Raw genomic sequence first — 14,348 nt, forward strand, 5'->3', positions numbered from 1 at the left:
ATGGTGTCAGCCTAGCTCATAGCAACCTCAAACTCTTAAGCTCAAGCGATCCTTCTGCCTCAGCCTCCCGAGTAGCTGGGACTACGGGCACACACCGCTATGCCCAGCTAATGTTTTCTATTTTTAGCTGCCCTGCTAATTTCTTTCTATTTTTTTAGTAGAGACAGGGTCTTGCTCTTGCTGAGGCTGGGCTCAAACTCCTGACCTCAAGCGATCCTCCCACCTCAACCTCCCAGAGTGCTAGGATTACAGGTGTGAGCCACCACACCCAGCCTAAACAGAAACTTTTCAAAGGAAGACACACTAATGGCCAAGAAACATATGAAAAATTGCTCAACATCTCTAATCATCAAGGAAATGCAAATCAAAACCACAATGAGCTATCATTTAACTCCAGTAAGAATGGCTTTTATCAAAAAGTCCCAAAACAACAAATGTTGGCATGGATGTGGAGAGAGAGGAGCACTCATACACTGCTAGTGGGACTGCTAATAAGTACAACTTCTGTGGAAGGTAATAGGGAGATACCTCAAAGAACTTAAAAGTAGACCTACCATTTGATCCAGCAATCCCACTACTGGGTATTTATCCAAAGGAAAAAAAGACATTCTCTAATAGGGACATCTGCACTCGAATATTTATAGCAGCACAGTTCACAATTGCAAAGATGTGAAAACAACCCAAGTGCCCATCAATACATGAATGGATTAATAAAATGTGGTATATGTATACCATGGAGTACTACTCACCTCTTGTATTATCCTGGATGGAGGTGGAGCCCATTCTTTGAAGGGAAGTAACACAAGAATGGAAAAACAAGCACCACATGTACTTACCATTAAATTGGCACTAACTGATCAACACTTTGTGCACATATGGAAGTAACATTCATCAGGTGTTGGGCAGGTGCGAGAGGGGAGGAGAGGTTGGGTAAATTCACACCTAATGGGTGCAGTGTGCACTTTCTCAGGGATGGGCATGCTTGTAGCTCTTACTCTGGTGGTGCAAAGGCAATATATGTAACCAAAGTGTTTGTATTCCCGTAATATTTTGAAATGAAATTAAAAAGAAAAAGAAAATTGGGATTGAATCCCCAAAGAAAGCCTGGCTTTAGAATCTTCATGACCCACACTGTATGGTGTGTGTAGCCACAGCCCCAGAACTCAAGCTGGCCTCAACCTGGATTAGTTATAGATCCAAGGGAATCCCAAGCCAGAGAGCTAAAGAGAAATCACAGCTAGTCCCACATTTACCCATGACTCAAGTCTATCAGGCTGGTCTAGAAGCAGGTTCATGAACAGCAAATAACATGAGACTGGAGAAGTATCCTCTGAACTGCCAGCAGGAACTGTGCAGCAAACAGGCCTGAAAGGATTCGGGGTGTGATAGAGGCGATCCTAGGGCTAGGAGCTGAGGATTAGCCTTCACGTGCCAGTGTAGCCAGTGCTGGCAAGGCTTCCCTCAGGTAGTGTGGCTACCACACACAGTGCTCTGACCAGCATTCTGCCTGTGCCAGAGAATCACAGATATGTACGCTCTTTGTGTCTTCCTAATGGGCTGGTAGTCAAAGCCCCCTTCCCCATACCCCTAACCTTTTCAGTTTTCTCATACTAGAGAGAGAATAATTGTGAACTTCTCATCATGTTTTCTTTTGGCTGGTGAATAACATGGATGCCTTCTTGGGGGTCTGCCCTTACTATGGAATTTGTCTAATGTTGATCCTGTCCTCACTTCATGCGTGGCCACAGTGGTCCAGGGGTGAGGAGGAACCTAGGGTGACTACGATCAGGACTCATGGCGTTCCTTGCCCTCATCAGGCCTCCTTTTCCAGGAAGTGCTACATGGGTATCTCAAAGATTTGTCTCACTGCCTCTCAGCCAAGGGATGTGGCATTACTTTTAGGGAGGAGCACTCACAGCTGAAGATAAGGCCATCTAGAAGCTGCTATGTAAACAATCCTGGTCCTAAGGGAAATGCAGCAACCTCCTGCTTTCCCTTACACAGGAAGCTGTGGCTGAGAACTTTCCTCATCTCTGATTGGTCATTGAGTTCTATCTAAGACGTCTTGGGGCATTTTTCTGGTCTTTGGTGACTAAAACTCTTTTCCTCAAGGTGCCCAAATTGCTGCCTGTTCTTTGTCCAGAAGAATCACTGATCCATCCATCAGCCCAGATTGTCAGCAGACACCTGGTAAGTGCTAGTGTGGGCAGGACAGGCATGGGACATTCTCTGGGGGCATTGAGACTTGTCCTTGAGAAGCTGAATTGAGGCCCTCAAGCCCTAAACCTTATTAGCCCCAGGAAAATCCCAGCTGGGTTCTGATAATAAAATCTCACTCAAGAAAACTACCTGGGCAAGTGCAGACCCAGTAAGGAAGGGTCCATCTATGGTGTTGGGACACAGACACACAGGAATTTCAATCGTTGCTCTTCTTACCCTGATTTGAGCACTGTCTTCAAGAGTACTTCTGTGCATATCTGTGCACTTAAGTGCATGAGCATGTGTATACGTGTCTGGTTTTTTGATTTGTTTTCTTGGCAGGGGAGGGCCCATGCTTCAATATAGGTTTGAATTGGTCTCAGAGATGTTGTGTGACCTGTGGCCCTAAGAAATACTGATGATAGTTCTTGCTGAAGTGTCTCTATGGAAAGATCCCATTAGATCCTAGGTGAAGGGATTTGGAGGGAAGTTTGCAATCAGTTGAGATGGATGAACAAGGTTTTACATTTGCCTTCTGCAGGTTGGAGTTGACAGCCTCATCGGGCCAGATACACAGGTTGGAGAGAAGTCATCCATTAAGCACTCAGTCATTGGTTCTTCCTGTCTCATAAGAGATAGAGTGACTGTTAACAATTGCCTTCTCATGAATTCAGTCATCGTGGAGGAAGGGTATGTTTCCCCTTATACCCACTCGAGGCAAAGCTCCTGCTACCCCTAGAAGGCTTTGGGACCCAGTCTAGCCCAGGAAACAGCTCACCTTGGGAAGGGGAGGAAAAGGAAAAGGAAGAAAGAAGGAGTAGCGTCAAGGCCCTTTGAGGCCTTAGTTTTCTTTTTTTTTTTTTTTTGAGACAGAGTCTCACTGTGTTGTCCAGGCTAGAGTGCCGTGGCGTCATCCTCGCTCACAGCAACCTCAGACTCCTGGGCTCAAGCGATCCTTCTGCCTCAGCCTCCCGAGTAGCTGGGACTACAGGCATGTGCCACCATGCCCGGCTGATTTTTTCTATATATTTTTAGTTGTCCGATCAATTTCTTTCTATTTTTAGTAGAGACGGGGTCTCGCTCTTGCTCAGGCTGGTCTCGAACTCCTGAGCTCAAACAATCCGCCCGCCTCGGCCTCCCAGAGAGCTAGGATTACAGGCGTGAGCCACCGCGCCCGGCCATGAGGCCTTAGTTTTGCCTCTGTAATGACATGATCTCTCAAACCATTTCCAGTGTGCTTCTCATATTTATGACAATTGTGGTTGTGGGAGAAGCCACCTTCTCTTGCCTTAGTATCCTATGTGATGGGGATGACCATAGTAGTGAGCCACTGGCAGTGCTGAAATGACACTGCACCAATTCCTAAGGGTCGCCTTCCCCTATTCAGTACCCCAGAGCAGCCCTGAAGAAGGCAGAGGCCTAGAAGGAGTGGACATATAAGATATAAACTGCTTTTGAGGAAGAGCTTCTCTACAAGTTGTGGAGAATCTTCCCCAATTGGAGATACTTTAGAGTATTCTAAAATCTTGGTTCATGAACAATCTGGACTTGGAGTGAGGAGACTTGAATAATGTTTAATGAGATTCTTCCTCTGTGTGGACCTCAGGTTTTTCCATATATAAAATGCAAGCATAGGTGGTGGGAAAAAGGATGATATCACCAGATCAATGGTTTTCAGGCTTTTTATAAAGGGAACTGTTTCTTAAGTTAAATCTCATGTATCTTTCCTGAAGTGACAGGTAGGGAGAAAAAAAAAGATAAATCTTATGTAGCAACTCAATATTTAGAACCAATAAAAGCATAGTTGCTCTGAATACAGTGGGGAGGGGACATTTGTCCCTCCTGTAGAATGTGAAACAGAGTCATAAAACTAATTTTGAAAACCACTGGGCTGGATCAGCCTGAGATTTATTCTAGCTTTGACATCTGTTGATTTCTCTGTCCAGGAATTGACAGGAGAAAAAAGATAGGGGAAGACCACAAGGCCAGTGAAAGCCGAATTATCTCTCACAGCTGCCAGCAAAAGATTAGGGAAGCACTTTAGGGAGAGGAGCTGCCTTTACTCTTTAGGAAGAACGACTAGTAGAAAACAACAGACAGTATAATAAAAATCAGGAGTTGGTATATATAGAGATATTGGCTGCGAAGCTTTGTTCTTCCCCCAGCTCACTTTCCCAATTTCCCATAATTCCTTCAGTTAGGAGTTTGGAAGAGCCTTGTCAAAAATCTGCCTAGCCCAAGAAGAAAAACATAAATTTATTTGTATCAGAGATTTCTATCTAACAGCATAGTCAGATCACCCTGTAGTGAAGTTTACGGATGACAAATTACGTTTTTGTGCTCAGAGCTTCCAGTCAGCTTTTTTAGATTCCACTCCTAAATTTGAAGAGATAACCAAGGATTGCCAGAGATCTAAAGAAAGCCTCTATGATGAAGGATGGAGACCAAATCAATCAAACAGAAAAAAGTGACTTAGAAGAAATGGACTCTGCAAGGAGAGGAAAATACTTTTAAACAAGCTTTCATTTCAAAGAAAAAAAATTCTAGGAAATTTAAAAATATAACAAAAAGGAAAAATTCAATATAAGAATAGAAAATAAGTTTGAAATTTCCCAGAAAGTAGAGCAAAAAGATAAAAAAATGGAACATAGAAAAGAAAATAAGACTAGAGGACTAGTCCAGGAAGTCCATTATCTGAATAGGAGTTCCATAAAAAGAGAATTGAAAAAACAGGAGGAATATAAGAAAATGTCCCAGAACTGAAAAATACAAGTTAAGAGAATGAAAGGGCCCACTAAGTGCCCAACACAGTGGGTAAAAATAAGTCCACATCATTTTGAAATTTCAGAACATTGAAGACAAAACATGCTACAGATTTCCAAAGAGAAAATAATAGGTTATATACAACTAATCAGGAACCAGAATGGCTTTGAACTTATTAGTACCAACAAGTGAAACTATAGTGGAACAATGCCTTCAAAATTCTGGAGGAAGTTAACTTCAGTCTAGAATTGTATGCCCAGGCAAAGTGTTAAGCAAATGTGACAGTAGAATGAAAACATTTTCAGACATGAAAAAAATCTCAAAAACTTTACTAGAAGATTTATTCCACCAAAATGAAGAATAAACCAAAAAGGAAAAGATAAGAAACAGATTCAACTCAGAAAAGGGCAAAAAGAATTCCATAGGATGACAATAAAGGGAGATAAGGATGACAGCTTTGCATGAGGCATAAAGGGAACAGTTAACCCAGAGTGGAACAAAACCAAAGAACCAGAAAAGACTTATTCAAGAAGATGAAACTAATAAAATAACAGATACATACAAACATACTGAAAGGAGATTTAGCCAACTGGCTAAAAGTTTGGGATTGAATTGGTGATAACATAGATTACCATCTAACAAAACAAGACAGTTATTAACTCTGGGAAAACAAAAAAGTTATACAGGTTAAGTATCCCTAATCCAAAAATCCAAAATCCAAAATGCTCTAAAATCTGAAACTTTTTGAGCGTTGACATGACACTGAAAGGAAATGCTCATTAGAGTATTTCAGATTTTGGATTTTTGGATTAGGAATGCTGAACTGGTAAGTATAATGCAAATATTCCAAAATAAAAAAAAAATCCAAAATCCAAATACTTTTGGTCCCAATCATTTCAGATAAGGGCTATTCAACCTGCATAAGAAATGAAAAGACATCATAGTTTGCTATGTGGCTCAGCTACAAGATAGAATTTATATAGTCATAATAAAGTAAACACCGTTGACCAAAGTTATGCTATAACTCTATTGAAAGGATGAGGAATAGGAAGGGAAAGGTGGCAGGTGGGGGAGAGGAGAGCTAAATCCTTGTCTTTCATTGTGGAAAGTCAATTGACAATGCCTAAAACTGAAAAATCAAGAAACAGTAACACAAGTATGTTAATACCTAGAGACATGGAAGTAAATACTGAAATACTCAGCAAAAAGAACTCAAAGAGTTACCTTTGGGAAGAAGGAAATACGGAGTAGGGGGTAGCAGGGGACTATTGTTTTTTGTAATAAAACCTTCAGAACTATTTGCTTTAACTACTAACTCTAATTGTCAAAAAAAAAAAAAAAAAGGCCAGTCTTATAGTACACTGCTACCAGTGGTGTGCTGATAAATTGTTAACAACCAGCTCTCCAAAGGAAAAAATAAGTGACCTGATTTCTAACATCTGCTAATTTCTGTTGTATAAATTCTTCCCCTGTGGCCAATAATATCACTGAACACTGAGTTGAGAAGAGGTGCTAATAATCTGCTCTCCCACGCTGAGATAAGCGAGCTCTAGCACATCACTGACAGAGACCCAGCTCAGGTATTTCACTGATTTATCAAACACTAAAGGACTCACTCTATGCTGAAGACTGTGCTGGGCAGTGAAAGAAATAAAACTACATAAGGTTTAATCTCTTCCCTCAAGGAATTTACAGACTATATATAATAAGAAGTTATAGGTGCTATGGTAGAAATCTGTATGGTCACAAAGGACGAAAGGATCAGGAAAGACTTGATTAAAGAAATGACCCTTGAGCTGAATCTTGAACAATGAGTAGAGCCACCTGAACTGGAGAAAGGAATGTTCTGGTTACATTAAGAATGTGAAGTATGAGAGAGCATATCGTACTCCAGAAACAGCTCCTTATTTTAATCTTAGTTCAAATGTCACCTCTTCAGAGGAGGCTTCCCTGACTGCCCTATCAGAAGTAACCTGTTCCACTAATCGCCATTACATCAACCTGCTTTATTTCCTTCATAGTAATATCATTATCTAGCCTTACCTTGTTTACTTGTCTCTCACAAGTAATGAGTTTCAGAATGTAAGTACTTTATCTTTCTGGTTCACTCTTATATCCTGGGGGCCTACATGAACTCAATCAGTATTTGTTACATGAAAGAATGCTAAACAATTCATAATGACTAGAATATAGACTTCATAGAGGAATGGAGAGACAAAGCTATACAGATGGATAAGGGCCAGGTCATGGACTTTTCCCCAAGGAGTTTGGTAGCTAATGGTAATTTAAGAGTTTAAAGCAAAGTGATAACATGATTAAATTCACATTTTAAGAAGATCACTTGGGCTGTGGTATGAAGGATGGTCTAAAGAGGGTAAACATGGAAACAGGAAGAATATCGAAATAATCCTGGTAAAATAGAAGAGGTCCTAAACTAGGCCTCATCTCAGTGGAGATGGAGAGGAGAGATAATAAGGTGATAAAAACTATAAAAACATGGTGACTGCCTAGATATATGAGGTGAAAAAGAAATTAAGGAAAACTACCAGATTTCTTGCTTGAGCAATAAGCCTTATTGGCTTCTGGTGTGCTGTTTACTAAGATAGAAATCAGTACAGAAAGAGCAGCATTTGCAGGGTTGGAGGTGGGGAAAGATGAGTTCCATTTGGGACAAGTTCAGTGCATGGTGATGTGCAGGAGACTTCGATATGCAGGGCTGGAGCTCAGGAAAGAAGCTTGTGCTCAGGGTACAAATTTGGGAGTTATTGGCATAAAGGTGGTCACAGAAGCCTTGGGAGTGGATGAGATCACCCAGGGAGCGTGTGTGGCATGAAGAGAAAAGAAACCAAGACAAAACCTTGGAGAACATCAGCAATTGTAGACATAGGAAAAGGAATCTAAGGAGACTGACATGGAGTGAGCAAGGAAGGGATTTACAGGGTAAGGGGGAGAACAGTTGATAGGCGAAGCCCAGGTTTCTAGTTAGGGAAACGGGGTACAGGGTGGTGCACTCTATGAAATGAGGAAGGAGGGGCAGATTTGTGGGGAGATGAGGTCTGTTCTACGTAGGGCACAAAAGGTTGGAAGTGCCCACAGGATATCCAGGTGTGTGGAGGTGTATAGTATTCAGTTTGTGATTAGAGATTAGGAGAAGAGGTCAGACCCAGATGTAAAATCTTTATCTCTTTCCTGAATCATCAAGGTGTTCTCTGTATTATTTTTCTATCTTTCTTTCTTTTCCAAATCCACCCTTCTACCATTGCTCCTAATGTATTAGAACATGAGCTTTGGAGTCAGGCAGTAAACTGAATCCTGGGTCTGTCATTTATTACCCACTTAGAAAATTGGTCTTACCTCTTTGTGCCTGATTTTCTCATTATAATATGGGGTTAAACTGAAGTACCTCATAGGTTTATTGGTAGTACTTAATGAGTTAGTAAGTGTAAAGCACTTAGAACAATGCTGGGCCCATAGAATGTTAGTTGCTATTTTTATTTATTTATTATTGTTGTCATTATTACTATTACTTTATTCACTTCACAAAGGTAGCATGTTGCCAAGTTTGTCTTTCTAAAGAATATCTCTGATCATATCCCTGTTCTATTAAAAAAACTTTTGAAGATTCCCCTTTACTTTTAGAAGAAAGTTGAAACTTTACGGTTTCTCATGATCTGGCTCCAACATTGAGTCTGGATTGTTAGAGTGAGATGAGGCCTTAGCTGTCATCCAATTAAAGTACTACATTTTTACAGATGAATAAATTGTAGCATTTCATACTTTTTTCTAATTGCACCCCTACTACTCCATGTCCCATTTCAGACTCCTACATAACACTGATAGACATTACCATTCTCTTGAAAACCAGAACTACACTTACCTTCATCCATTTGATCACCTGGTTCCAGAGTAACTCATGAGGCTTTGTACCTTCCGTTCTTTCTCATTCTGCCTCAGACCTTCCAGGGAAGACAGTGGCATAACTTTCCCCTTTGCTCTAATTAGCAACCTCTCCCTCCCCTCCTTTGGGTGGGCAAAGGAGCAGCTCTCTAGCACCACATTAAAGTCCAGTGTTAGTGTCCTAATTTACATGAAGAGACTTGGTGAGGAAACCACAGCCCCCTAAGAAACTTGGATGACCTAGTAAGATTTCTGGCTGGGGAAACAGTAAAAGGTTCAGATGGCTGCTGCTGCTATTTTATTTAAATAAAAAGGTTGAGATAAAGCTATAGGCAGCCCACACGGGGTTAATGACTAGGAAGGCCATGAGAGATTACCCAATCCTGCAAATTATCTCCTGCTGATAAGATCAGACATCCTGCATCCCATAAGAACTTTTTCCTATTATTTTGGCATCATTTAGTTTTAATTACTTATGGTAAATTTGGCAAAGGTAATTAAATAGGAGTCACGTGAGACATGATTACCTTGCTGCTATTATGTCTGGACTGAGCGGCAGGGTAGGAGCATAAATTTGGTCAGAAAGCATTTTCTCATATTCTTGGTGTGCTCATCTCTGCCAGCAGTGGTGGGCTGCTGAGCTTTCTGGACAGTGGCTTGGATGCTTGCCCCACGTCCTCAGGGATTGAGGGAAGCTATTAGGACCACCTTGGAGAAGGTGTAGGCGAGATGATACAGAGAAAGCTCCTGCCCATCTTTCTCATTTCTGCTACTTTATGTGATAGCTGCTGCTTAGGAATCCAAAGTCTAGTGAAAACTTCATTGTCAAGGCTTGAGTGTCATTCCTGTGCTCTGCATCTTTGGTCCCCTGGTCCTGAACAGCGTCCCCTGCGTTTTCCCCTAGTCTAAGGCAAATGACCAAATCAGCAGTCTAGAGTAGCACCTTCACGTGCAGGCAAACTGGAAAGCCAGGGTTTCCGCCTAAGTTTTCTGTGCTTTCTACAGTTAGCAAGTGCAGCCTTCAGAGCCAGATGAGACATTACTGCTTCTTGTTGTTACCCTGAGTGTGCCCTTCAGCTACGCTCAACTGACTGCCCCGCCCACTGAGTCCCTTACTTTTCCACTTTCCTTTATTCCTGACATTCATTTTGCCTGAATTGCCTCTCTTTAGAGGTCTTTACCTACAGAAATCCTACCCATCTCTAAAGGTCCAATTCATATTCCACCTCTTCCATGTAGCCTTCTTGAATTGTCCTAGCCAGAAATTATTTCCCCTACCTCTGTGCTCCATGTGCCTGTAACATTTATTTATGCTCATTTGGCAATGTGGCACTTACTGTATATTTCTTTTCAACCAGACTATAAATTCCTTGAGTATAGAAATTCTGCTCCTAGTCTTTGTATCCCCTAACTCCTTAATACTGCATTTTTTATATATTAGATACCTTATAAGCATTTACTGAATGAAAAATGGAGATCCCTGATTTAATCCCCCTACTACAATTGTCTGAGTACCTATCAAGAGATCCCTGCCTACTTCTAGAGAAAATAGTACAGCAAGCGCTTCACTCCTTGAAGCTCACCAATATGAAAAAAACAAAACCAGAGATGGAAGCTTCATCTATAATAAAATTAGATAACTGCCACATACTCATATATAGACTAAAGAATATCTGCAAGATATAATGAAATTTAGATCAAATCCAAAGAGAACACCAAGATTCAGCCAGCATAAGGAATAGGAACATAGGTGAACCAAAGAAAAAATGGCAAGCATCCTTTTTGCAAACTATCAAGGCATGCAGAACTGAAAGGGAAAAAAAAAACCTATCAAGGCACATAGAAGGGAGAAAATCAGGCTAACTTCAGACTTTATCATGGCAACATTTAAGTCCAGAAGACAATGAAACATTTAAAGAATTTAGAGGGGAAGCAATTGTGACCTAAGAACTCTATAGCCAGTCAAATTATGGTTGATATATAAAAACATCAGAAATATTCCAGGGCTTAAGACATACCTCACCCATGAATCCTCTGGGAAACTACTTGAAGATATAGCCAAGTAGAAAATGAAACTTATTAAAATAAGCTATTAACAAATGGGTACAGGGAGGTCCTGATCACTTGAGGTCAAGAGTTCTAGACCAGCCTCAGCAAGAGTGAGACCCCATCTCTACAAAAAACAGAAAAATTAGCTGGGCATGGTGGTCTGTGCCTGTGGTCCCAGCTACTCGGGAGGTTGAGGCAGAAGGATCACTTGAGCCCAGGAGTTTGAGGTTGCAGTGAGCTATGATGACCCCACTACCCTCTAGCCAGGGCAACAGAGCAAGGCTGTCTCAAAAAAAAAAAAAAAAAAAACCCACAAATGGGTAATTTAAGGTATAAAAATGAATCCTCTTAAACATAGGCCTATTAGAGGTAATTAGAGTCGCAAAAAAGAACATAATTGTTAAAAGAATTCTGTCTATGATCCTTCAGTCATACTCTTGAAAACACCAAATTATGAAACTTTGGGAAGATCCCCTAGACTTAAGGGGCTTCTAATGGCCTTTGGGTTCATTTCTACCTTTAAACCATTTGCACTAAACCTATCTTCTTAGATGACGAATTCTACAACTTAATTCCTTGGTGGTTACATCTTTGCTTTGATTTCCCACAAACCTCTCTTTTAGCCTCTGCTTAGGGAATATAAGGACATAGATTTCTTAGGAGGGAGACATTTCTCACCACTAACTTTATAGTGAAGGGAGGCACATAGAACTAAAAGAAATTTTCGACCTGCCCAGTGGAGCCAGTACATTTTAATTTAGAGGACTCAAGAGCAAGAGTGACCAGAAACAAGAAAGATATTTCTTCAAGTATTATATCTCATTATATGAAGTAACCTGGATAAATCTTACAAATGTGATGTTGAAGGGGGTAAAGCAAGTTGCAGAAGAATACATAGAGGGTGATAGAATTTATATAAAATTTTAAAACATGCAAAACAATACTGTATATTTAATATATATAATAAAAATACTTAGGAACAATAAACACTACAGTCAAATAATGATTACCCCTGGTGGGGAAGGAAGAAAATGTGACTAAGGAAAGGTGCCTAAAGGCCAGGTTGGTTGGCTCACATCAGTAATCCCAGCACTTTGGGAGACCAAGGCAGGTGGATTGCTTGAGTCCAGAAGTTCAAGACCAGCCTGGGCAACATAGCAAGACCCTGTCTCTACAAAAAAAATTTTTAAATTAGTAGGGCGTGGTGGTATATACCTATAGTTCCAGCTACTTGGGAGGCTGAATCAGGAGGATTACTTGAACCCAGGAGTTCGAAATACAGTGAGCTATGATGACGCCACTGCACTCCAGCTTGGATGACAGAGCAAGACCCTGTCAGTCAATCAATCAATAAAAAATAATGCATGGTTCTTTGTGTAGAGGGACATTTGGACCAGGGATCCATGGGCTAAGGTTAAGAGGCTCCCCAGTGGAGAGATATGGGTGACTGAGCCATCGTTTTTTAGCTGAAGTGCTTCGTTGGTCTAAAGCAGACCTCAATCACGTGCCTAGAAAAGCTACATGTAGCTCCCATTCCATACTCTTCTTCCAGGCTTATGAGTAGATTTATAAAGCCTGCCAACTAATCTCCAGAGGAGAAAACCTGTCTATCCTCAGAGTTACTGAATAGTTTCATGGCTCTTTGTCAAATACTGCATAGTCAACAGCTGAGGCAGGAGCTCATGATACAATGAAGAGTCACTTAACCACTGTACAGGCTTGGGCCCATTGCTTAATCTCCATGAGCCTCAATTTTCTTTGTAAAAATTAGAATAAATATCATTGTCTATGTAAGTTTGCTGAGAGGATTAAGTTATAAAATGAATATAGAGTGTTTTGTACAATGACTGTGATGTATCAGGCCTTAGGTATGTGTGAGTTCCTTGTATTCCCTAGAATGAACCAAAGAAAGTCCTAACTAACACCAGAAGAGGAGCAAGATTTGGGAGGCACTCTTGCTTCCCCAGTCAGGGCTTCCTCAGGTGGTGTGCCTGGATGTGATCTTACTGTAGACCTCTTTGTTTTTGTTACAGCCCGTCTCCGCTGAAGCATTACAGTTTTCAGGGTAATTTCTCAAGACCTGCATCTTTGCTTAAAATTTGAACACACCAAGTAGGAATGAGGACCAGGTCTCCATTAGTCTCAGCCATCACTTAGCAGCTTCTTAAAGAACACAGCTTGGCACGTTTAAGCACAGGAGAGTCCTTAGTGCCAAGCTGATAGTTAAAAGTAGAATGCAAAAACTGTAGTTCTGGTACTGGGGCAAGTTCTGTTTTTGGGCGATGGGAACTCACCTCTCCTCCTTCCTTCTGCACTAATCAAAAAAGGCAGAGTCCTTGCTGTGGATTGGCAACCTAGAGAAGGCTTGTTTGACATAGTCCTATCTGTCCATCCCTTCTGCATGAGCAGTCACACTTCCAATAAAATCCTTGATCTTGGAGTTTCTTGCTGAATGAGGGAAAGGTGTGTTGGGTTGAATTTTCTCCAAAATACCTCAGCCTTGCTAATGGAGGTCATTTCTGACCACAGAAGTGATACTGGGAAATAGTTGAGGAGACAAATGGTCAGGAAAGAGCTTGACACTCAGTAAGCTGTTGTCAGGTGTTCATCTCAAAGCCTTCTACAGATGCACTGAGCAGGAGCCTCAGGACAGCCGCCAGCTTTCCATCAACCTCCCTGTCATATCTGCAGACTCTACAATAATAGATTATGTGTCTCAAAAAGAGTTACACATAAACTGGATAAGACCAGGCACAGTGGCTGACACTAATCCCAGCGCTTTTCGAAGCCAAGATGGGAGGATACTTGAGGTCAGAAGTTTGAGACCAACCTGGGCAACATAGTGAGACGCTTGTCTCTACAAAAAACAAAAATTAACCGGGTATGGTGTTGCATGCCTATAGTTCCAGCTACTTGGTAGGCTGAGGCAGGAGGATAGCTTGTACCCAGGAGTTGGAGACTGCAGTGAGCTATGATCATGCCAGTTTGAGGCTGCAGGGAACTGTGATCACACCACTGCACTCCAGCCTGGGCCAAGAGGGATACCCTGTCATAACTAACCAACAAATATACATACATACATACATAAAATCAACTAACTAATTAGATAAGACAACCAATGTGGGAGATTCTTGAAGACCTTAATCTGATCTGCTACACATAAGGAAAACCTATCTGTTGCTGTGGAAATCTGACCTCAGTCATTGTAGCCTCTTCCTTCTAGAAACAGTTCCCACTTAATATCCCAGGTTCCAAAATAGACATTTAGTTGTCTTTAATTATGGCTGCTTGAGTTCCTGTTGGCTGTTTTTTGTCTGCTGACTATGTTTACCTCTTGCCTAGCTCCAGAGCACCAGAGCATGCATTCTTAGGCTCTTAAACTACTGAGTAGGAAGCATACCCCTACTACCACCTTAGAAAAAGAAATGAGACTTTTCACT

The 14,348-nt window shown here is 41.2% G+C and overlaps 1 protein-coding gene across 3 annotated transcripts in view; it reads left to right on the forward strand.

Annotated features, from left to right (window-relative positions):
* Positions 1-14,348, forward strand: part of EIF2B3 (eukaryotic translation initiation factor 2B, subunit 3 gamma, 58kDa) — a 110,529-nt gene that overhangs the window by 72,878 nt on the left and 23,303 nt on the right. For all 3 annotated transcript variants that reach the window (XM_012649055.1, XM_012649053.1, XM_012649054.1), the window contains exons 9-10: positions 2,113-2,190; positions 2,741-2,889. In XM_012649055.1, coding sequence (XP_012504509.1) covers positions 2,113-2,190; positions 2,741-2,889 — 227 coding nt within the window. The remainder of the gene's footprint in view (positions 1-2,112; positions 2,191-2,740; positions 2,890-14,348) is intronic.

This window comes from Propithecus coquereli, unplaced genomic scaffold (assembly GCF_000956105.1).
Source record: "Propithecus coquereli isolate 6110/MARCELLA unplaced genomic scaffold, Pcoq_1.0 Scaffold299, whole genome shotgun sequence".
Taxonomy (NCBI): Eukaryota; Metazoa; Chordata; class Mammalia; order Primates; family Indriidae; genus Propithecus; species Propithecus coquereli.